This window comes from Zingiber officinale, chromosome 9A (assembly GCF_018446385.1).
Source record: "Zingiber officinale cultivar Zhangliang chromosome 9A, Zo_v1.1, whole genome shotgun sequence".
In the NCBI taxonomy this organism is placed as follows: domain Eukaryota; kingdom Viridiplantae; phylum Streptophyta; class Magnoliopsida; order Zingiberales; family Zingiberaceae; genus Zingiber; species Zingiber officinale.
In genome coordinates, this window is record NC_056002.1 from 3,238,639 (window position 1) to 3,261,156 (window position 22,518).

At 37.9% G+C, this 22,518-nt stretch overlaps 5 protein-coding genes across 7 annotated transcripts; 1 reads left to right on the top strand and 4 right to left on the bottom strand.

Annotated features, from left to right (window-relative positions):
• On the bottom strand, positions 1-2,838 carry LOC122018777 (pectin acetylesterase 7-like). The gene is made up of 13 exons (XM_042576194.1): positions 2,677-2,838; positions 2,470-2,600; positions 2,257-2,339; positions 1,759-1,885; positions 1,516-1,595; positions 1,353-1,439; positions 1,160-1,284; positions 1,028-1,088; positions 897-950; positions 733-810; positions 564-669; positions 360-496; positions 1-293 (listed from the first exon to the last, which is right to left on the bottom strand). The coding sequence occupies exons 2-13, from the start codon at positions 2,597-2,599 to the stop codon at positions 186-188; spliced, it is 1,176 nt and encodes a 391-aa protein (XP_042432128.1). The 5' UTR covers position 2,600; positions 2,677-2,838; the 3' UTR covers positions 1-185.
• A 953-nt stretch (positions 2,839-3,791) lies between these two features.
• LOC122018776 (probable folate-biopterin transporter 7) lies at positions 3,792-7,202 on the bottom strand. Of its 2 annotated transcripts, none has more exons than XM_042576193.1 (2): positions 5,265-6,734; positions 3,792-5,041 (listed from the first exon to the last, which is right to left on the bottom strand). In XM_042576193.1, exons 1-2 carry the CDS (start codon positions 5,332-5,334, stop codon positions 3,990-3,992), a joined length of 1,122 nt encoding a protein of 373 aa, XP_042432127.1. In that variant the 5' UTR covers positions 5,335-6,734; the 3' UTR covers positions 3,792-3,989. The 2 variants fall into 2 exon arrangements, with proteins under 2 accessions (XP_042432127.1, XP_042432126.1); XM_042576192.1 differs by lacking the exon at positions 5,265-6,734 and adding an exon at positions 6,735-7,202 and having other exon boundaries at positions 3,797-5,041.
• A 350-nt stretch (positions 7,203-7,552) lies between these two features.
• Positions 7,553-13,558, bottom strand: LOC122018775 (probable methyltransferase PMT20). Of its 2 annotated transcripts, XM_042576190.1 has the most exons (8): positions 13,395-13,558; positions 12,929-13,222; positions 12,286-12,434; positions 11,957-12,152; positions 11,251-11,461; positions 9,957-10,626; positions 8,768-8,845; positions 7,553-8,044 (listed from the first exon to the last, which is right to left on the bottom strand). In XM_042576190.1, exons 2-8 carry the CDS (start codon positions 13,196-13,198, stop codon positions 7,831-7,833), a joined length of 1,788 nt encoding a protein of 595 aa, XP_042432124.1. In that variant the 5' UTR covers positions 13,199-13,222; positions 13,395-13,558; the 3' UTR covers positions 7,553-7,830. The 2 variants fall into 2 exon arrangements, with proteins under 2 accessions (XP_042432124.1, XP_042432125.1); XM_042576191.1 differs by lacking the exon at positions 13,395-13,558 and having other exon boundaries at positions 11,957-12,069; positions 12,929-13,068.
• A 522-nt stretch (positions 13,559-14,080) lies between these two features.
• Positions 14,081-15,479, top strand: LOC122018997 (acyl-CoA-binding protein-like). The gene is made up of 4 exons (XM_042576504.1): positions 14,081-14,204; positions 14,497-14,614; positions 15,057-15,119; positions 15,203-15,479. Exons 1-4 carry the CDS (start codon positions 14,193-14,195, stop codon positions 15,280-15,282), a joined length of 273 nt encoding a protein of 90 aa, XP_042432438.1. The 5' UTR covers positions 14,081-14,192; the 3' UTR covers positions 15,283-15,479.
• Positions 15,480-15,720: 241 nt separating this feature from the next.
• LOC122018995 (urea-proton symporter DUR3-like) lies at positions 15,721-22,142 on the bottom strand. The gene is made up of 9 exons (XM_042576503.1): positions 22,126-22,142; positions 21,650-21,943; positions 20,950-21,057; positions 20,680-20,858; positions 20,371-20,591; positions 19,033-19,295; positions 18,001-18,239; positions 16,732-17,381; positions 15,721-16,234 (listed from the first exon to the last, which is right to left on the bottom strand). Exons 2-9 carry the CDS (start codon positions 21,827-21,829, stop codon positions 15,930-15,932), a joined length of 2,145 nt encoding a protein of 714 aa, XP_042432437.1. The 5' UTR covers positions 21,830-21,943; positions 22,126-22,142; the 3' UTR covers positions 15,721-15,929.
• Between the last annotated feature and the right edge of the window lie 376 nt (positions 22,143-22,518).

The window sequence follows — 22,518 nt, forward strand, 5'->3', positions numbered from 1 at the left end:
TGAATCTAAATATCTTAAATTATCATAAGATCAACTCTGATCAAGGCAATGTTAGATAAATACAACAAATGCAAATATTGAAACATGTTCCTTTTCTTCAAACAAAGCACACCAACTTAAACGTTATTGCAAAGCGGAGCTAAGGCTCTTCGAGGACGATGATGAATGAGGGGAGGAGTTCAGTTTCATTCATTATCAATGTTTCGGCACGAAGAATTGCATGGGTACGGGCAGTCAATCTTCCTGACAGCACTCCGGCCATAGTACCAATCTCCAACAGCTTGGGCAATTCTCTGCGAAGAGTTGAATTCGATTCCATTATGGACTAGTAGTTCATAATGACTAAGTTTTGAGCTTACAGTCTTATCGATCACTGGAGAATCAGCTGCTTGCCATGTAGTTTGATCTCCCGACTGGCAATGAGCATGGCAGGAGAGTATGAACATGCCTGTAGAGCTGCTGGCTGGCAATGCTTGCAAGAACTGCGACCTGTAACCTGGATTTTAACAAGCAGGCATCAGTTGAACCTTTTTTGCAGCTAAAAGTGACTAGAAACTGCTCACCTTGCAATGTCTGTAGTTGAGACGAAGAACAACGCTTGATGTCAAGCTTGCACTCTGTCCAAGCTTTACCGCTATCGGCAGAACTCGGAGCTAAAATATTCCTGATCTGAAATGTGCACCATTACAAACTAGATAGCAAACGGAGCAAGCAATGCCATGGATTTGTTACCTGCCATGCATCATATGCAGCATTGAGTATGAACAAAGGTGTCCTCATCGTAGGCACCACATGCTGTGGGAAAAAACACTGCACTTGCAATGTGCAAGACTTGTTCAGATGAAATGCTACAACGAATGATCGATCGATCGATAAGCCAAAGAAATACTTCTCACCATGCTTTGTGGTAGCCTTGAAGTGCAAGAAGAAGGCAAATTCTTGGCTGATCCCTAAGAAGACACAGACAGACAATTAACACACATCTTCCCTGGAAACAGTTGCATCAGATTACTCTTCCTCAACATACATGAAGGTTGACAACATTAGTGAAGAAGGACTTGATAGAGTCTGCTCCAGAGATATCTTTCCTATCAGAAGCAATTGTGGTTCATTTAGCATGGCATGTAATGCTAGAACACTCAACGATGATCGAACTTACGCATCGATGAAGTAGCCGGCATCCGAAAAGCACTTCACTTTCGCGCTTGCCGGTAGGAGATTGCGGAAGTTGTCACAGTGCAGAATGGATGCCAATCCACCAGCTGAACAGCCAGAAAGCAGTGCCTACAAGAGTTCAGAAGTATTGGAACAGGAGTTTGCATTACAAACCTGCACAACTTTAAAGTGGATACATTTTGTGCTCTGTTCATCCCCTTTGCTAACAGATCGTCGATAATGGCACGCCAAACCCTGCCTCCTCTATAGTGAAGATTTGTGGCCTGACAAAAATTTAATTACGTCAGAAAATTATCACTAAATCTCATCCATAATGATGTTATGGGTTGAGGAGATTACTGGATTAACAGCTTCCACATCCCCAGTAAAAGAAGAACCATCACAGTACCGAATCTTGATCCTATTCCAGTTGTAGAAGTCTGCAAGTATGCCATGCAGTGAAGAACAAGAAGAGCACACTGAAGTTATTTAAGCTTGAGCAGAAAAAAGATTAATTTTGAAGAGCAATAAAATAGAGATACATACTTTGGATTCATACTTATATTGTATTATTACATCCATAAAGTTATCGAAACTCCATACCAGGATTGGCTTTCTGATTATCTCCAAGAATTCCAGAGAATGAGAGTGGCTTCATATACTTGGAGGAGCCTCTGAAATTGCCTTTTCGTTCTACACATTCCTCAACGTTCCTGCACCATCCTCCTCCCTGAATATGGAAGAAAATATATATAAAATGTATGAAATTAGGTAGTTTAAAGTTAAAAAGGTATTAATGGTGCACGATTTAGTAAAGGCAAAGCACAATGTTGATAAAAGCTCGAAAAGGCTCAGAGTAGAGTCAGAGCAATATGTAAAATTGTTATACTTAATTTTCATTAGGTTCCACAGCCTAATGGACTCAACAGGTGTAGCTATAACTGAGTGCCAAATAAATTCTAGGTTAGTAATCAATGCTACAACATATTTTGGGAGGAGTTGACACTTCTCAGGAGGGATTGAACATGACTTTTTACATATGTTTCTTTGTTAAAGATAGCAATACTGCTCAAGATGCAAGAAGATGAAAAGGGATCAGACCTCCATGTGAACCAACCAATTATTCACACCAGAGCCAAAACCTGGAGAAAAATGATAAGCTGGGGGGCTTCCATCCAGACATACTGCAAAATAAAATAAAATTTGTGCAAGAAAAACCAACTGGAAGATAAAGAAGCATGAAACCGATTGATTTGTTGAAAGATGAAAGTGAAGACTGATGATGATGATGATGATGATGATGAACAAAGAGACCTGCTCCTTTAGCCACTGCACTTTGCAGGATAGTCATTGGCACAGGACCTCCATCCACGTCCAGAGAGACCAGTGAGAAGATTAAGCAGAGCAAAGGATGGATCCATGCTCTTGAATTAGCACTAAACATTCTGCAGTGTTACTAAAATTTGTGAGCTCCAGAAACAGAGAAAAACGCTGCAGAAAACTGTGGGTGGATGCTCAAACCTCAAGGATAAGAAAGAAAGTTTGGGACGTGGAAGAAAGAAAGAGATCTTCGAGTTTCAAGTTGTGCGCAGAGATTCTTCTCTCCAAGGAACGCGATTTAAAGGCTAATCCAGCGTTACTAGCTAAGTCTGTGCCAGTTTCTTAAACAAATAAATAAATAGAAAAGTTTGAGCTGTTGGATTCCTGTTTTGTCATATATATATTTTTTATCATGTAATTAATTAAGATTAAAATGGAATGAATAAAATTTAAGCAGATTCCGTCCAAATAAGCAAGAGAAAGAAATGAAATGGAGTGAAAGTAAACCAATGCAATTTAAACTATTTCTTTTCTTTTAAACATATTTTGTTATAAATATTTATAAATGTTGTTCTTCATGTGTTTTCATAAATATTTTAAAAAATGAATTAAACATGTATTTTATATGTATATGAGTTCTTATGAAAGTAAATATCAAATTTATGGAAAAAATTTTGTTCATTAACCAACCCTGATTTAATGAAATTTTTTTGCATGGAAAAAAATATAAGTTGGTAAATAATGATATTAAAAATGTGGGGCCTGGATTTAGTGCCTTGGGGCCACCGCTAGCTGTCTCTACGTGGACAGGAGCGTCGGTGGGAAAGAACGAACTGTGCCGCCGACGCGCTGCTCTTGTCGCAGTGCACGACAAGCATAAATTCCGTTGCTGAGTCGGCATCAAGGAATGTATTATAATAATAATAATGTAAATAAAAATATATAACGAAAAGGATAAACTGGCACAAATTTGAAGTATGAAAGCAGTCAAAAGCCAAACTTTTACAAAAGAATCAAAAGGATGTGTTGAAACTTTAAAGTAGAGATGTTAAAGAGAGCAATGAAGTGAAAAAGAAGTTTTATGTGACAAAAGGTGACTTCCCAAATTCTCTTAAGATTATTCTCCCAATAATTCGATCCCTATTCTTATATAATAGACCATCTACAACTAAATATCAACTTGGGACAAGTTCTCATTCAATTGAATGTGTTTAGATGCCAATAAGTCTTATTATTTAGAAATATTAAGTAAATTTAGACGTTATGCAACGCTTCATAAATCAACTAGAGAAAAAACATATTATATCACTTCATTTAATTATCGTAAATGGACAAGGAAATCAAACAGCAAAATCACAATTAATACAACAAAAAAAGAAAATAAAGTGAAAAAAAGAGAGGAAAAACAATTTAATTCAAATGTCACTTGGTCAACACTTGGTCAACCTCAATTAAGTTTTTTTAATGAAAAAACCGATATATTCTATGAAAATAATTTACAAAAAAATTTTAGTCTAATCTTCTTTCTTCACAGGCCTGCTGACATCTGGGACCCACGATATCAAACAGAGAGGCAGCAGCGTGCAAAAGGCTTGTATTAGGATTGCAACCGGAAAATATGAGAAATTATCAGCAGCAGATACTCCAACTGATGCAGCAAGAGCCACCCCGAAGTAGCCACTGATTATGTTAGCAAGCGCTATTGCTGACATCAGAAATGCCATGACTGACGCTTCACACCCAGCCGGGCACATAGCTGCCATGAGCACGCTACTAGGAAGAATCTTGAAGAAGAGCAAAGCTTCAGATAATCCTGAGAAGATCACCACGTACACCGAGTCTGGAATCCCCATAGCTCGGTAAGTCCCTTTGACGAAAAAGACATCGGATACCATGAACATAGCGACAGTGGACTGCAAGGCGAATAAAATTTTCTTTGCAGGGAACTTCTTGAATTGCTTGTTATAGGCGATACTCCAGGTGAGCAATGCGACTTGACCAAAGACCTTGGAGAAGCCAATGACCGAGGACGGGAGATTTAGGTACTGAGTCTGGTAGAAGAACATAGTGCCATTCAACAGCGGGACAATAGCATAAGATGTTGAAAACCACATGATGGAATGATAAATTTCTGGCTTGTGAAGAGCAACGCCTAATTCTGATATCTGGTTCCAGATGCTAGTTGATTTTGATTGATGGCTTATCTTCTTGGGAAGGTTAAGCGAACTCTCGGAGACGCTGATCGTCAACAAGTATTGGATAACCAGTAGGACCGCAAAGAAGAGGAACATAGTTTTTGGAGGGACGTGACTGAGGGCAAGGCCACCAAGGAGATTTCCAAGACCGCCTCCAATAGAGCCAATCATATGAACGAAGGACTGAAGCTGACCAGATTCTGATGGAGTATGTGGTTGCTTTCCAGCCTCAGCAACAATGGCATCGTTGGCAACCTCAGCTATAGAGGCTCCAAGGTTTCCAAGGAGGAGAAAGAGAGTGAGGATGGGAATAGAGAGGTATGTTGCAGGTAACGTAGCAATTGCAATCCATGAGAGTACCTGCAAAAGTGCTGTAGATGGAAGTGTAGTTGGGAAATAGATCAACAACACAAAGCAAAATATACAACTCAAAGATAATGGAATTGAAAACATCTTTTGTATAGTTTAGCTAGGGTATAATCATACAAAAACAGTACTACACTTGAGAAGCATGGATTTTGCAAAGAGAGTTGGTTTTGACATTTGGTGAAAATTGGACTTCTTTCAAAATAATTCAAGCTATATGAAGATTACCTCTATATCTTAAGAGGAACAAATCTCTGCTCCCTTTTACAAACAGATTTAAATGAACAATGGAGCACATCTACAGAATCTGGAACAGTACAAGAGAGCAGATTTCACCAAGACATATCAGAGTTTCAGAAAGTAAATGATACTTAATTGCATACCCACAGGTACCAGTGCATATGCTGTCCATATATATACATATATACATAGTGATTCAAGCAATACGAGAATTGTGCTTCCTGTAGGTCTGTTTGGGTAAAACAGTTTTTAATCAAATCAATATTAGCTTGAACTTTAACAAGTTAAACTTTTGTTCAAATATGTTTTGCATAATCCTTAAGACGGTGATTAGCGATTGCAATGCAGTTATCATTGTATAATCCTATGTGGCCGCATAAAACAAAGGTACAATCATTATTTTTTAAGAAGAAATGTCAGCGTAAATCTAGAAGAAATGAAACAATGGGATGAAGATTTTCAAAAGTGAAGAAGTGGACAGAATTTTTAGCGAACTCAATGAAAAAGTCAGTTTCTTAAATTTTAGAATACATTAAATTTTCTTTACTTTTTCCAGGAAAAGAAAAGAAGAGAGTCAAGAACATGCCAATTCGACTTCCCAAAGCAAAGGCAAAACTCTAAACTCACCGACCATTGTGGAACACTAAATTTCTAGTTCTTCCTTTTTTAATCCCTCCAAAAAAACAAAGATCATAATTCATACAAAGTGGCAAGTACATTGCATTTCAACCGAATTATATACATTAAGAAAAAAGAAGGTAGGGCAAACTATTAATATGCATAACATATAGTCCAAGTAGAGTTCAAAACAAATTGCCTTGCACATCAAACAAGATTCAATAACCAATTTCGTGAGATATACTGTATATGCTCAAGTAGATGATTCATATAAAATCTTCATTCAGCTCTACTTTCATGGTATCATATTCATAGAATCATAATTATTGAAGTGAGTTCTCTTTCATAGGAACTCGAGTGCTTCTTCATCTTCTTCTGATTTGACTCCTTTTTGTTTCCTCTTCCTCGTGCCTTAATTTAGGGTGTTAACTTTTTTTTTTTTGCTTAAGTCCTTTTAGTGAATTGAAGAATGGAATCAACCAATGGTCCCTAATTCAATTTCATTTTTTCCATGATTCCATTCTGAATTTGAAGAATCCAGAATTGGTCTTCTCTGATCAGATTCAGTCGATTCTTTGAGACACTATCAGGATACGTGACTAGAAACGTAAAGGGCAGGGGAAAGGGACATTCCACCGGATTCCACTCGTCACATAAAACGTTAAACATCGCCCTAGAACACATTAGCTCCACCAAAAAAAAGTCAAAAGACAAGCAACGCTTAACGAAACCGACACCGACCTCTAGCTCTATGCAGCTCACTCGGTCCGTAGGAACAAGGGATCCGCGATTCCCAATGAAAAGGGGATGACGAAAAAAGAGAAAGCAAAGAGGAGGTACCTCCGATGGCCACGTAGGGGAGGCGGTGCTGGCCGTTGATGCTGATGGCATCGGAAAGGATGCCGATGAGGGGCTTGGCCACCATGGGGAGGTTGGCGGAGTTCTGAAGGATCTGAAGCGACGAGGCGGCGACGCCGAGCCCGTCTATGAGAAAGTAGTTCACGCCAAGCCACGGGAAGCACCGGAAGCCCTGGACCAGGAACCCCATGCCCAACACCTTCCTCAACAACGCCTCCTGCCCATTGGCGCCCATCGCTCTCCGCCTCGTTCCCTCTCTCTCTCTCTCTCTCTCTCTCTCTCTCTCCCTCTCCCTCTCCCTCTCTCCGTGTCCACGCGTAGCCGATCGCTCGGTTTGCCGAGGATGTTACGGAGTCGGAGAAGGAAGGAGGCGATAATTTATAGTATTAAAGAAACGAAAGCGGCAATAACGTTTCCTTTTCCACTGTTGCCACGTATCGCCGTCCATGTTTTCCGAGGGATTCGAAACTGGGGCCGTTTTAAATAATCCATTCTCGGGCCATCACTTGCTGACACGTCGAAACGGAACCACACACGTGTAATGAAGAGAAAGGATGGAATTGAAAGAAGCGGATCAAGAATCGCAAAACCGTCTAATTTTATTCCAAGGAAAACTCTAGTAGCAGTAGCAATGACTGATGATGACTTATTTGAATATTAACTCACTAAAAAAATAGCGACGTGGCATCATAAAACAGCATTAAAGATGGCTTTAATATTTCAATGCCGTTTCTTTATTTTATGTAATTTTTTCCCTATTTTTGTATATTTTTTTTTTGTTAAGCTGGTTTGGCGCACTGTTAACTCCTGCAAGTTGATTTGGTAATGCAGAATGAAATAAGTTGAGCATGAACCTGAAACTCGCTCCTACAATAACCTGATGCATACATACTACAGCTAGGTTCCTGAGAATACATATGAATATCCGAATTTCCGAAACTTTGACTGGCCGGTAATCTCTCCCAGTTAAATGAACTAGAACCTCTGCTTGACATTGGCATGTATAACTACGCACCAAGAAAATCTCTGCTTGACGTGGGAATTCGTCTGAATCTAATAAACCTTTCCAAAATCCTGCTCATTGATCACTGGCATACCAAAGTCTCTTCTGGCATATTAGTATCTTCTCCTTGGCTATGTTGTACTCGGTGACATGTTCTTCACAATCCCATCTCATCCCCTTGGCGATGGTCGCTATTGCATCGATAAAATAGTACGATTCACGAACTATTGCATACCCCATTGGACGAAGTATGCGGTCCATCTCAAGGAGCACATATTTCATTTCACATCTGTAAAATTGAAGAAGAAGAAAAAAAAGTGATATATATAATATAGAAAATAACTTGCAGCTGCTGTGGCGAATTGGTGAAATTGGCAAGAGGAGTGCAAAACAAATACCTTTCCGATCATATAAACTGTTTGTATGCAGCAAAAAACAAGATATCAACTTCAATCCATGTAAAGAGATAGTGTCTCAAAATTTGTAAGAAGAAAAGAGCTATAATTGTTTCTAACAAAACCAAATATTTATCGACCAAGTTCACAACAGCAAATTAACGAACAAGAGTATTTGCGTGTGTCGTAAATTGAATAGGCCATTTTGATATATCCCATTTAAACTTCACAATCTCCTTGCTTTTGAAAGACAAAAAAACCTTGATACAATGAATCAAAGACGTGAGATAAATTCAAAGAGGTCCATAACTGTCTAGATGGGAGTTGTCGATAGATTGGCAATCATACCATCTTGATCTGACTATGGACCAGTGTATTTATCTTTGGTCGAAAAGTAGCTGAACTTTTGATACATAATAGACTCACTTAAGAGTGAGGGTATTATGCAATCATATACCAACTATTTTTCAGCCTTTTGAATAGAATCACACAATCACATCTAGATAGAAAGTAACATACATAATATAGTTTTCGTCAGACATGGATATCCAATGAAAAAGATGAGCAATCTCATTATCTATAAGAAAGAATACAATAAAGAAGTAATGGAACTATACCTGTGACTTTCGGCTGTAAACAGACCATCCAAATGCAAGAGATCATAGGTCCGAGGATAAGTTGAGAATGGCTCACACCTAAAATGCACAAATATCAAAAGTAATTAGGACTTCATCCTGACACCTTAACTATTTGAAAAGAAAATCTTCAAATGCAAAAAGTCACAAGATATCCAGTTAAGGATCTTCTACAAGCATTCTATATATGATTGAGATCACCTTCAGGTTACAGAATGGCCTCATGTAGATTGAATAGGTTTTCCACAGATTGATGATGCACATCATGCTTTTTTATTTTGGAGACAATCTAGAATTACAGAAGTAAAATAACAGAAACTGCAATCTGATCAAGTGTATAGATAGAATCCACATGTTGCATGTCGGGCTTGTTTGGTTCAAACAGGAGATGGTTGAATGGGCATTGATCCTATTGCCATTGAATATATGTAGATTACCTCCATTTATGAATTTATCCTATAAATTTACTTGGTAATGCCAAAATACCCCCCTAGAGTTTATGATCATCAAAATGACTCCCCACTAAGAGTTTTGAAACTCATGTCATTTTACCTCTCAATCATTAATAGTGTTTAATTAGTTAATGAAATGCTGGCATGGTAGTTTTCAATTTCAATGAAATTATGTCACCTGTTTGCTGTGTGATCATTCTTAACTAACTTAACAATGTTAATCGTTTACCCTTAGTGACATGAGCAAAACATGTGTGAAAGGCTCTAAGGTTAGTTCCAAGAAATGGAGAATTTCGAAAAAGTGAAAGTGAAATGAGCAAATAATCAATAAGATTAAAAGCAAGATTTTACCAATTTTATTTTTCTTTCTAAGCTTTCTACCACAGTAAAAATAAAATGCAGTCCATTTTGAGCTCCTAGAAACTAAAAGCATGTATTTTCTTGCTACAATGGTCAAAATTGAGCATCCAGAGCTCCATGAGAAAATGAGACGAAGGTGGACATATGCAGAAACAAAAAAGAAAGGTTTTGACTGATCCAGGTCAAATTTCATATAGCAAGTGTAAGAACTCAGCAAAATTTCACTTGATGAGAGACAAGCTTGCCAAACAAAATATGCACGAGACTATGATGTATGAGAAACACTTAAATGATGCTGATAAAATATATAGGCATATAGCCACTCAGAAATCCAAGTTCTGTGCATAGTTGTTACTAACCAATCATGATAGGTGCCGATTAATCCTCTATCATAGACAATTCCAAGAGAATTTGAACCGTAAGAAGATATGATGTTCATGACCCATACTGGAGAACCAATGAGAGTTGCCGCAAACCCTCCATACAGTGTGTTCATATCCATAACATTCCGAATTTGATCACTTCCAAGAGTAGGAAGCAATGTCTTGTAATGTTTCACCCTGGCCTTCCATTTGTTGTTATCATGCTTAAACCCACCACGATTGCCATTGTACACTGTGGAAATCCGTGCTGGGGTTGGGCGCAATCGATTTGGCCATTTTGGTAGAGAGTTCAATCCCAACTTAAACTTTTGGTTTGGAATATTCAGGCACGGCCGCAGTGGAGTGTACCATCCTGAATCTGGCTCAGAGCTGTCATCACACTTGGGCGGAGAGGATGAGGAATTAATTTTGTTATAGCAGCTATGGTCCAGTGACTTCTGCCACACAGAAATATCATCCTTTTGGTTATATAGTTTGAAGCACATGCTAGTCAACGACTTCTTTAATTTGTTGTAGTCTGATCTCTGTTCTTCAATAGTTGTGTTCCAACCTCGCCATCTGTGCTCATAGTTGATAGGTGGACCTGATAGCACCCAGAAGCCTCCAGGTCGAAGTATTCGGTGTATTTCCAGTAGATAAATACCATCTGAGGAAAATGATATAAACAAATGTGAAGCGATTGATAGATTCTAAAATGTAAGAGAGCTCATTTTACTCAGGCAGCCTGAATTAGGTCAGAATTAACTGGGATGATGAATAACAACAGTGATACAATGACAAAAATTCCCTCACGATGTCAAAAATTAATAAATAAAGTCCTGAAAGCTCCTTCAACGGGACACTTATTTGGAAAAAAAAAAGTTTGATAAATATTAACGAGATAATTTATTCAAATGTGTGAACTAATTTCAATGCAAGCCATGAAAGCTTCAGATAAACAACCAGTATTTCTAATATGTTTGTCCATGGGCGACCTAGTTTACAAGCTAAAGTGAGAGTGAAAAGAGTTTCATAGTCAAGGAGGTGAGGCAGCATCTAGCAACTTAATCACAGACTCCTAACAAATTATACATTAAAATATTACATTTTTTACAAGGATATGATAATCAAACCATCATGAAATGTACAAATCTTCAAACACAAATGCAAGTTTATCCTTTCAGACACTTCACTATCATGTCTCACTCAAGTTTAAAGAAGTTCAAGATAAACATAGAAAACAAAAATAGTATGATAATAACTTTAGCAGTTGCAGGTAGAGAAATCTCACCGAACTCTGTCCAGGGGATAAGACATCTGGAGCAGTGAGCCATATCAAATGAATTTGAGGGAAAAGGAAGACGCTGAGTAGAAATGATGCCTAAGATTGCTGGAATACCTCGTTCAAGAGCAAACTGTACTTGAGCCTCATGATTATCTCTAGGTGCAAGTGAAATAGTTAAAATGCCATGATCTAGCAAATCGCCTCCCCAGCTCGCGACCTATTTAGGGAAATTGAACAAAAGACTGGAACTCATAGCACACACAGGCATTAAATGTATTTAAGCAGAACATCGTCTCGTAAGCTAACTTAGATTGGGAAGTATAATAAAATTCAAGTCCACGGCGACACTATATGCATTTTATACAGGACACTATGACAAACTAGTCAAATGAATCAAATTATTCTTTGGCTTAAAAACCCAATGCCCAAATGAAAAGTTGGAAATGGAATAAAGAAGATGATAGCAAACTTAGGAGTAAGGAGAACCAAATGCTCTTACATATACATCTACTCCATACACATAAAGAGTGAAAAAAAAAAATCTGGTTCATCGATTAATTACGGAAAAGTGAGAAATCATCATAATAATGGATTTCAGACAGCTAAAAGTTTAACTGTCTGCAAATATCTGAAAATGGTGAATCTAGCAAATACAAAAAGGAAAAACTGTACAATAATTTAGGCCATGAGTTAAATAGTTAGTTGTACATACACCACATCCAGTATCAATGGCAGTTCGGACAGTTCCATTCTTCATTCCAGGAATCAGATTTTGCATCAGTTTTACATATGCACCAACTCCATTTGGGAACATGGTACCTCCACCTGGAAAGAAGAATTTGTCACCTTCTTTCCTTAGCCAGTGTTGATTTGATTTTTCGTTGTTTATCCAATCATAAGGAACATTCCTAAAGGACAAAATAAAGAGAAGCTAATCTTTGAAGACATGATAATATGAAGGCCATCAGCAAACACTACTGCATTTACTGAAAGAAGTAGAATATGAGAAAATGGACACACAGAATAGCAAAGAGGATGTACCTGTACCAACATTCTCCTTTGCTCTTTGGCCATCGGATTGGTGGTTTATATCCAACGGGAGGAGGAACCAAACATTCTTTCCTGTCAACCATTCGTGGGCAATGCCGTTCCATAAAAGTAAGCCTATATTTACCATATTTCTTCCATCTCTGAAAAGGAAATAAGAGGGAAAAAAAACATCCTCTGTGAAAATATATGGTAAAATTAGAGTGCAGCATTTCAAGCTAATCACTCAAAATAATTATGTCCTCCTTTGTAGACAGTAAAACAACTAGAAGCTTGAAGAGAACATAAATAACATTGACAACTATGATGCAGTTAACTGACATTAGATGGAATAAATCTTTGTAAAGTATCTAAAATATATGCTTCCGTGGCAAAGTCATAGAACCTACTATAACACGCTATCAAAGGGAAAAACATTCTAGAAAATTATATGAGAAAAGAAAATTGAACAAAATCATAAACACAAATTGTTAAAAGAAAACACAACAGCTAGAGATTGACCAGATAAGTTCCTCTAACCCCTTCATTGTCACTATAAAAATCATTCTATCCGGATTTAAATTGAGATTGATTATTTAGTTTTAACAAAAGGCCTTCACTCAATTCTAGCATTAGAGACGGGCAATAAATTGCGTACCTTAGGATCCGTGCACGGCGTATAATCTTGATAATCCAAACTGCACTCCGCGAACTCTACATTCTTAATTTTGAGAGGAGCTACTCTTGTATCATGGTGGGACTGGATTACAGGAGTAGCATCACGCTTAAAGTATCTGTTTTTCTCAGAACAAAAGATGCTTCCAAGATAGAAGGAAAATCCACATAGGAATAAAAACGTTATGGTAATTTGGGCAATCCTATAATTCTTGTCAGGGTTAACGCCTGGCTTTGAATCCTTGTTCTTCATTTCGATCCTTCTCAAATTTAAGGCCTGCAGCAATCAAGCATCATAGTAAAGCAATTCATATGAGAGAGCTAATTTTCCAACGGAAACTGCAGTCTGAAAAGAAAAAGAACTTGCTAAAACGTTGTGAATGATGTACAAAACAACCAATTTCACAGACAAAATCAAAATCAAAAAAGAAAATGTTGGTAAAATGTACCTGGAGGAGGACGGTCGGAAAGGCCTTCGATCAACCCGTCGTGCAGGTAACGACCACAGAGTCACAGATCTATCTTCGATGTATCGAAACCTTGCACAGATCTATCCCCGTCACCCTTCCTTCACCCTCACTCCTCAGTCCCCCACTCGCTGTCACTCCCAACGCGACAAAAAGGCTGAAGAAAAATTCCATTTTGCACCCCAGAATTTGTTTCCCGTTCATTTCACCCTCTGATTTAATACATTTGGAAAATAAAATAAAATAAAAATTAACTCATTAGCTATTACAATATAAAAAAATATTTTAATACTATTATAAATGTTTTAAATTGTGGCAATTCATAATTACTACAGCCAATAGTAACTAAATTTAATTAAATTCTTCTAATTTAATTAAATGACTATTTATAAAATATAAAGTTATCAATAATATATAGCTGTGTTACTGAAAATAGAAAAGGTAAAATGCAAAAGTAATTCATAAATGCAATCAAAAAACAAACAAAATACTCGTACGACGGCACGTGCACACTGCACTCACTTATTTAAGGCCCATCTGCAACGAAAACATGCCAGACTGTCGTGGCCAACGAGTGTCAGCTAATGGTTGATGCGCACGTGGCATGCATGCGACAGCGTTGCGTATCGATGCTGTTCTGTGTTCCAAGACACGCAGCTTCTGTGAAACCAAAGCAACTTCCTCTTTGGCGTCTCTGTATATCAGTCCGCCTCATCCCTGGCTTCTTGCGAAGGAAGCAAACAGATCTACAGCGGCAAAAAGGAGGAGAAAGCAGCGGCGATGGGCTTGAAGGTGCCAATATCTTTCTCCATCATCTCATCATATCTCCCGTTCCAATCAGATCACGATTTATCTTGACGTCCGGGATATCGAAAATTTTCGGTTTGGGTAGTGAATGATACATCTCGATGCAGATCTTTTATTTTTTTGGTGATTTGTATGGATCGTTTCTTTTGAGAAATAATAATTTCATGATGAATGGTCTGCGTTGCATCAGAAGGCCGATCTTTCTTCTCAAATAGGATAAGAGATAGATCTCGCCTCGTCTTTGCTCATATTGGTCAATGCATCACACTTGCTGCAGGAGGAGTTCGAAGAACATGCCGAAAAAGCCAGGACTTTGCCTAATACTACTACTAATGAGAGTTTGCTGATCATCTATGGCCTCTACAAGCAAGCAACAGTTGGGCCAATTAATACTAGTACGCGTTTCCTGCTACATTATCTTTGGAATCCTTGTTTAATATCATATATTCGTTTTTGATAGATTTTGCGTATATTATTCTCTTATTTAACTTGCTCCACAAAGCGTACAATCTTCATAACCACGAGTTATAAGCATAATTGGACCTCTGTTATATTAATGACAGTTGTAGTTCATGTTTTAGGGGTATCCAAATTTATATCTTTAGTCCATGCTTTAGTCTTTCAATTCATTTAATATTGAAAAGAGAAAATCTTCCTTACTTAAGTTGTCTTCTGTTTTAAGTTTGAATGAAATTTCACAAGTTCTAAAATGGTATCATAGTTGTATAAACTCCTTAGTTAATAATCCCTTGCCAAGTTCAAGATTGCCGTAAGCCTACTTTGAGTTAGTTTGGAATCAGATCTCAAAATATCTTAATAATTAAGATTGATTTGCAGGTCGCCCTGGAATATTCAACCAAAGGGACAGAGCAAAGTGGGATGCCTGGAAGGCAGTTGAAAGTTTGAGCTACTCTCAAAATTAAATCTTTCTTCACTAAATCAATGTTTTGTATGCTTATTTTCTAGCTTCTTCTTACCTGCAGGCAAATCCCAGGAGGAAGCTATGAGCGACTACATCGCCAAGATCAAGCAATTGCTGGAAGAGGCTGCAGCAGCCGAATAAAACTCTGTTTGAGTGGTATCATCTGCTGCCGTAGTGATTGGTAATCTTATTAGCCTTCCCTTGCATCCACCAAATAAATAGTGTTTAGTGTTGTTTCTCTTTTGTAACCTGGCTTGGAGCTCACAATCTGTTTCTGAACTCTGTTGCAAACCTGGTATTGTTTACAATTCAATGCAAACTTTCAATATGATTGGTGACGTGATGAGGAACTAAAGTGTGAGCCTGTTGAACAGATGCCTCAATGTGTTGTGGATAGTTTTAACAAAACATAATATAAAGTATAAACTGCCTCTCATAATAGTTCAAGTTTACAGTCGACCAAGAGAGAATGCTAAGTTGATATTTTCTTATGCTCAATATAATATTCATGGGCATCATGCCACAATTTAGGAAACATGTGCCTGTGGTAGAATTGATCGAAGATAGGGGTCAATTCAAATCACTGAAAGTGTTACACCATTTTCAAAATAAATCTTATGTCAAACACAGTAATATTTTTGCCATTAAAATCTTGGAAACAGAACAAAGCTGAAGGAGAAAAGCAAGAGCATAGCTTACAACAAATTATGCACCTTTATTAAGTAGTTTACACAACACATAATAGACGACACAGAGTCGCGAAGTTCCTCGTAGCAAGCAGCCACAGTTCAGCAACCACCACCCGTGACGCCGGCGGTTGCCTCTTCAAAGGAATCAAGTTTCTTGGCCGTGCCCTTTTCTAGTAAGTAGTGTCTCTCGGTTTCTGGCATTGCCAACATGATGGCACGCAGCCGGGAATTCATTTCATCGACCTTTTCGATCAAAGCATCATTGGTGAACATGCCACTCAAGACGCATGTAATTGTCCTCCAGCTTTCCAGTATCGGTAAGACTATGATTAAGGCGGAGGCAATAGAACCCCAGGCGACGGCAACGATTGCCCAAAATGTGAAGTAACCCAAGCTGAACTTTCCTACACAAGATTTGAAATAACATTGAACAGACAATATAATTAGATCAAACAGATTTTCGTCGCGAATGACAAGTACTTTATGTTCATTGTAAAGGATTGGTGATCTTTTTGGCATTTTTTTGCATTTTGTAAAGAGACGAGAAGTTCGTTTCAGGTCATGAGCATGTATCATTGTGAATTGTAGGGTTCCTTTTCGTCAAAAGAAATAATGAAAGTAAGAATGTTGCAAGCTAACAATGACAAATTAGACATCTAAAAACTGGGTTGCAAAGTTTCATCCACAGACTGCAGCATATAGAAAGAAGCATCAGGAAAATATCTCAACATTTCAGGAACAGTCTGGGAATGCACTTATCTGAAAGGAATTCATAAGACTGCATTGACACTTAAATAATGAAAAAATTTCAAGTAAATGATATCATAGATGAGTTTTGGCTTCTTTGCGAATACTAATCAACCAATAAAAGTCATGATGGAAAAAAGAGTAACAATCTTACTTGCTGGAAGTGAAAGAACTGGCCAAAGTATTACGATGATCGCCGTAAAAGCTGCGCCCCATTTCACGATCCAAACTTTTGCTCTCAAAAGTTTTTCCTCCTTGAACTCTTCATCTGGCAAATCAGTTTTTACTTTCTCAACCAGTGTTATTTTCTTTGTAGTTCCCCAGTCATAATCCTGGGGCCAGAAGATGCTACAGACAGCATGAATGAGTCCTCCTGTTAATATTGCTACTAGGTTGCCGGCGAGCATGGGAGCATTCCGACCGGTGGTGTCAAGGTTTACATGGCCATACTCTATGCTTGTCACAGCTAACCAAGTAACTATTCCCAAGATACAACCCATAATTGTTCCGAGCATTGCACCAAATGCATTTGCCTTTCTCCATAGAAGCATAAAAGCTATAGGCATGACTGCTGAGCCAATAATTACTCCCATGGCAAGATACATCCAACCAAGAGAAACTCCAGCCTTGTTCAAAATCACAGCTAAAACACCCATGAATAACCCAAAAGCAAGGACTACTACTCTGGACACTTTGAGAATCTGCTTCCCGGTGGCATTAGGATTTATGTAAGTTCGGTAAATATCGTATGTGCATAAAGAAGAAACAGCTACTAACTCTGCTGAGCCAGCAGAAGTCACAGCCCTGCAACATGTGTTGATGTTTTTTAAAGTATCTCTATTAACCATCAATCAACAGTTCATGGTTGGTCAGTCAAGTTACCTATAGCAGATATTTCATTTTAAACTAACATAAAAAATAAATACAAACTTGACTAAAATGATTAATGGTTGGTCAGTAATGATCATTGTTCATTGTTGACAATTTCGTTTCGCTACATTGTGTTGCATGATATTTAGTGAGAAAGATTAGTTTATTTCCTATTGATAGTAGTGCTTTTTAATTGAAACATAACAAGTGCTGAAATTTACTGTAAATTGTAAGAATTATATTTAATTGCACAGTCTCCATAAATATAGGTTTCCTTTACATTTTTTTTTTATAATTTTAATACTAATATTGTTTTTATAATTTCATTTCCTATGAATCATGCTTTATATTTTACTTCTATGAACTTGTATTGAAACTAGTACAAAACAATCTGAAATCCTTGACATCTTCAAAAATCTAAAACCCTGAAACTTGAACTGAACTGAATTGGAAAATTTAGATGTGTGTTTTTTTTAGGTGCAGATGTCTAGAACCCGCACCAACTTGCAAATATTTGATAATTAGGAACACTAAACGAAAGTTCAGAACTTACATAAAGAGCATAGTAAGGAGGAGGACAGATCCTGATTTCCCCATCAAGGCAATTGCAGTGGCAGGAGGTACAAGGCCTTTCCCAGCTTCGGTTTCTGTTAATGGAAGATCAAGAGCCAATGCGCCTAAACCTAATGATGTCGCCAAAGAAAATGGTACAGCAAACCAGACAAGCCCACCCAACAAATATCCTTTGTGGGTAGATGATGGCCTTGCAGCTATGGCACTCATCCAATATCCCTGTATAAGGATAGAAAAATTGGTGCTTTCAGCCATATTTTTGTTATGTTTTGACATCGTATCCAAGAGAACTAGATTGTCAATAATATTAATGAAACTCAAAACACAAAACTGTATGACTTGAATCAAGGAACTAGCAATTACTAAACATCACCAAAAGGAATTGTATAATAACTAATATTTTCAACAAAAAAAATCCAATTGAATTGAGAAATTTGTTTATATATGGAAGGAAACAATCTGTTCAGTTTAGCATATACCTACATAATACATGCAGCATTTCTAACTAAGGCAGTTAATTTGAGGTGTACCAAATTCCTGTTACAGCATGGTAAAGCTAGAAGTAATCTTAGACTTTAACAAAAGAGATTTTCTACCATTTGAGTTTTAGTCAGCCAAATGTCTACCTAAGTGGTTTGCACCCAAAGATTTTTTGAGTCATCTACATTTATGTACTACTAACCATTTTCTTTTTTTCATAAAAATATTAAAAATCCAGATGTAATTTAGGGTACATGAGGAGTCTGGATTTTTATCTCTACTTAGAAAACTAAATAGTGGACTTCCCATGCAGTGAGAATCGTCTTGTCCCAGTTCATATTCTTATTAATTCAGAAGTCCTGATTTTGTTGATACTTATCAACTTCTGCATAACTAGGATAGTAGGATTGGGAAAGCCAGTTATGATCAATGTCATAAAATAAAGTTAACAAATACAGAGAATAAAGACCTAAAGAGGGTTAACATCGACAAGAAAAATTGTATAGCAGAAATGTTTTACAATATTACTTACATTGTCTACAAACACTGTGCCAAAGTTTCCAACAATGTTGATGATTCCAAAAACAAAGCCATCTGAACTTAACATGGTCAAGTATGTTCCTTTGTAGTTCCCACTTACAGGTCCACAAGCTTGACCCCTATGAGAAATTGGCTCCTGGCATACCCTTGATTCGCTAGCAACCTTAATAAGATGGTTGTATACAATTTTTGGGCTACCAAGATGACTACTCGCTGTATAGACTAAGTAAACAAATATCACCAAGACAACATGCACTGCATACATGAGGTTAAAGATAGTGAGCATTGCGATAAACAAAATCACATGTTCCAAAGTGTAACATGGCTCATTTAAGAAAAAGATGAAGACACTTCCAGTTTTAGACCACAACAAAATCAACAAATGATATTAGCTAACTATTTGGAGTTGGGTACATGGACCTTCTCCTGCCATTGAACAAATTTCCAGATTAAGATATACTAAGAAAAAAGCTACATCACAAGTATTTGCAGATTCTCAGAATATATATACATGTAGGATCAGGAAAACAATCAGAGGTAAAAACTTCTTATATACCAAGAAAGCAAAATGACAAAGTTGATATGGTCAAACACAAAGACCCGGCAGCAAAATTCACTTATTAAAAAACAAAGCAATACGGTCATGTCAGTTATAACAATCAAATCCAATTGATGGTGATACGTGGTGAAATACAAACACCAAGACTTATATAGGAATCACTTGGCATTGAGCATTATATTTTTTATTTAGTATTGAGGAAGTCTAAGTAACAAAATGTGAAGATCATGAATTTTCTAAATAAGAGAATTGATTCATTGACTTGAAGGTGCAAACAATATGACTATACCTTGTGGTTATTTGAGTTATATTTGAGTTCCATTAGCACACAAGCTTGAGAGTGCAAGAATTTACTCATGGTCTCACTTAGATTGAGTTATTGTAGTAGGTTTAGTTACATCTTCGATTAGGGCCAACAACATAATTTACTTCACTTAAAGAACATCTCGTAGAGTCATGACATGTAGTGAAATGCAGAGATGAGATATAAGGAGACTTGAGTTACAAATATGCACATTGCATAATGCTTTTTCCTTTTTCCTACCAACGTTCTCATAAGCATTGAAGCCACTTGTGTTTGCCTTTTATGTGTTTCATAGATATTCTTCCGAGCGACACTGAATCCTACAAAGAGGTTTATATATGCATTTTCTGATAGAAGTTAAGCAGACAACAAGAGTTTTGTGGGACACATTTTATTAAAGAAGGCAGTGGGAAAAAAATGATGGATTGATAATGATGAACATGATCTTGCTTAACTAGATTAATTACCTACGACAGAGTGAATGTAACTGGCCAAGAAGGTAGCCTTCAACCCTCCTGCTAACGTATAAACAATCACTCCAAGAGGGATGAGAAAGCTCGCAGCATAGATATTCATGCCAGTGAGTGCGTTGACGACCGCAGAACCACCGAGCAGCAGCATGGCCGTCACGATTATGTTTGTCATGAAGCAGAAAACCAGAAACACGATGTGGGCAGCAGTCCCCCATCTGCGCCCACAAAGTAAACAAACAATGCAATTGCTTAAGCATCTGCAATCAGTTGGTTGCTAAACAAGAAACGTGGGTTAAGGCATACCTCGCTTTGGCAATTTCACAAACAGTGTGAGCCCTAGGCGCCTTTCTCTTGATCTCTATGGCCATGACGCCGAATAAAAGCACCTGAATGGTAGCGCCGCTGGCGTACCAGAAGGGGCCGCTGACTCCATACTCCCAGGCGACGTTGGAGCTCTGGAGAATGGTGGCAGCCCAAGTCCACTGCTCGTAGAGAATCGAACACGCAATTTTAATCTTGAAACAAGGAAAGAATTTATTCAGAACAGAATGAGCAGGGCAATAGGATCGGTGCCTGGGAGACGATGACGCTGGCGATGAGGCCGGTCTTGACGTTTCTGCCGGCGGTGTTGAACCACTCCGACGTGTGCTGCGATCCCAAGTACCGCTTCTCCAACCACACCTATCCACACGCATTTTTGACAGCAATGAATTTCGGAATACTTTTCTGAGTAAAGATAAACGACAACGATCCTTCTCGATATTTTGACATAAAAAAAAATCAAAATTAAATTTTGAATCGATAATGTAAATTGCTCCACGGATAAACTTAAAATGACAAGATAACTCTTTTTTATTATCTAAGAACAAAAGCATATCAACTGGCGATCGAAAGTCAACTCATAAAGTCAACTTTGAGAAGCTGCAGAGCTCGTGTCAGATAGATTCTCTTTAAGCTTTTTTTTTTTTCCCTCAGAGATCTCAATGAATATTCATTGTCGTATCTTGTACGGATCAACGATTATCTAGTGATCAAAATCATAGCAGAATCTGTTCTGCAGGAAGAAATAAATTAGCTGAAAACTAACAAAATCAGCAGCATTTTGACCTCAATTAGGTTCCAAATTGAATTCTCCTCTTCAATAATGCAACACAAAACAACAAAATGGGACGAGCCTCTCGTTGACTAATTGGCACGAGGAAAGCATACAATCGAAGCACCTCGTCCCTGCTCTTCTCTAAAGAAAAGGAAGATAGAGAAAGAGGAGGCGTACCAAGAAGGAAGTGAAGACGGCGAAGAAAGCTCCAAAGCCGAGGACGACGCTGTACCCTACGCCCTGGTTCAGCACTGGTTTGCCCTCGAAGAAGCTGCTCTGCCGCACGCACTGCCCGTCGCTTGACAGCGTATAATACTCCCCTCCGAAACCCAAGGGAGGGCAAGAGGAAGAAGCCATGGCAGTTCCCTTCCTTCCTTCCTTCCTCAAACCAAGCCAAATGAAATAGAAGAAAGACAGTGCCTCTGAGAATTTATAGGGCCGGCTCGAGTGTGGCAATCCCCAGGTCTTTGCCTTTGAAAGTAAGATGAATCAATAGCGTCTCTTGTTTAAAATCTTGGAAAGGGCGTGGTGAAAAATTTTCGTAGATTGTCACTCTCTAGATTAATCGACGGAATATCAACTAAAATAATAATAATAAACAAAATAAAAACTTGGAAAGGGACTACAATTCCTTGTCTCTTTTTCTTCTTTACCTGTGTGGCTACTCTGAAAGTTTGCTTTTAAACACGGTATTGATTGTGACTGGCTAAAAAAACTGGACTTTGGAAGCTCTGCAATTGGCTGTCGTTCTGTGTTGTAATGGATGTCGTTGGCCTTTGCCCTCTTGCTAATTTGTAATAGGAGAATAGGAGGATACAGTTTTGAATCTGTTAAAGAAAATGCCAGTTGAGGATGATACATGGAGGCGAAGATTCGGTCCTTGTTGAATCTAAAATCGGCCGATATAGATATAATCAAAGCAAACTGAACTGTCCTTTGATGCATTGACAAATGAATCAGCTGTAAACAGTTTCAGTTTGGTTTCCCCTTTTTTAAATGTTTCGAACAAATTCAGTTTGTTTTCCCTTTTTTTAAATCTTTTAAAT

Excerpts from the sequence above, each read along its gene's own strand:
- LOC122018776 (XM_042576192.1), bottom strand. The coding sequence starts at position 6,987 with ATGGGCGCCAATGGGCAGGAGGCGTTGTTGAGGAAGGTGTTGGGCATG. Across the intron at positions 5,042-6,734 it reads CCCCTACGTGGCCATCGGAG|CACTTTTGCAGGTACTCTCA; the intron begins GTACCTCCTCTT and ends TTCCATCTACAG.
- LOC122018775 (XM_042576190.1), bottom strand. The coding sequence starts at position 13,198 with ATGAAGAACAAGGATTCAAAGCCAGGCGTTAACCCTGACAAGAATTAT. Across the intron at positions 12,153-12,285 it reads AAAGGAGAATGTTGGTACAG|GAATGTTCCTTATGATTGGA; the intron begins GTACATCCTCTT and ends TTTGTCCTTTAG. Across the intron at positions 11,462-11,956 it reads CCATTGATACTGGATGTGGT|GTCGCGAGCTGGGGAGGCGA; the intron begins GTATGTACAACT and ends TTCCCTAAATAG.
- LOC122018995 (XM_042576503.1), bottom strand. The coding sequence starts at position 21,829 with ATGGCTTCTTCCTCTTGCCCTCCCTTGGGTTTCGGAGGGGAGTATTAT. Across the intron at positions 21,058-21,649 it reads CCGTCTTCACTTCCTTCTTG|GTGTGGTTGGAGAAGCGGTA; the intron begins GTACGCCTCCTC and ends GCGTGTGGATAG. Across the intron at positions 19,296-20,370 it reads TTACATTCACTCTGTCGTAG|TGCATGTTGTCTTGGTGATA; the intron begins GTAATTAATCTA and ends TCATGTATGCAG.
- LOC122018777 (XM_042576194.1), bottom strand. The coding sequence starts at position 2,599 with ATGTTTAGTGCTAATTCAAGAGCATGGATCCATCCTTTGCTCTGCTTA. Across the intron at positions 1,886-2,256 it reads ATTGGTTGGTTCACATGGAG|GGAGGAGGATGGTGCAGGAA; the intron begins GTCTGATCCCTT and ends TTCCATATTCAG. Across the intron at positions 951-1,027 it reads CTAATGTTGTCAACCTTCAT|GGATCAGCCAAGAATTTGCC; the intron begins GTATGTTGAGGA and ends GTGTCTTCTTAG.
- LOC122018997 (XM_042576504.1), top strand. Across the intron at positions 14,615-15,056 it reads AGTTGGGCCAATTAATACTA|GTCGCCCTGGAATATTCAAC; the intron begins GTACGCGTTTCC and ends ATTGATTTGCAG. Across the intron at positions 15,120-15,202 it reads TGCCTGGAAGGCAGTTGAAA|GCAAATCCCAGGAGGAAGCT; the intron begins GTTTGAGCTACT and ends TCTTACCTGCAG.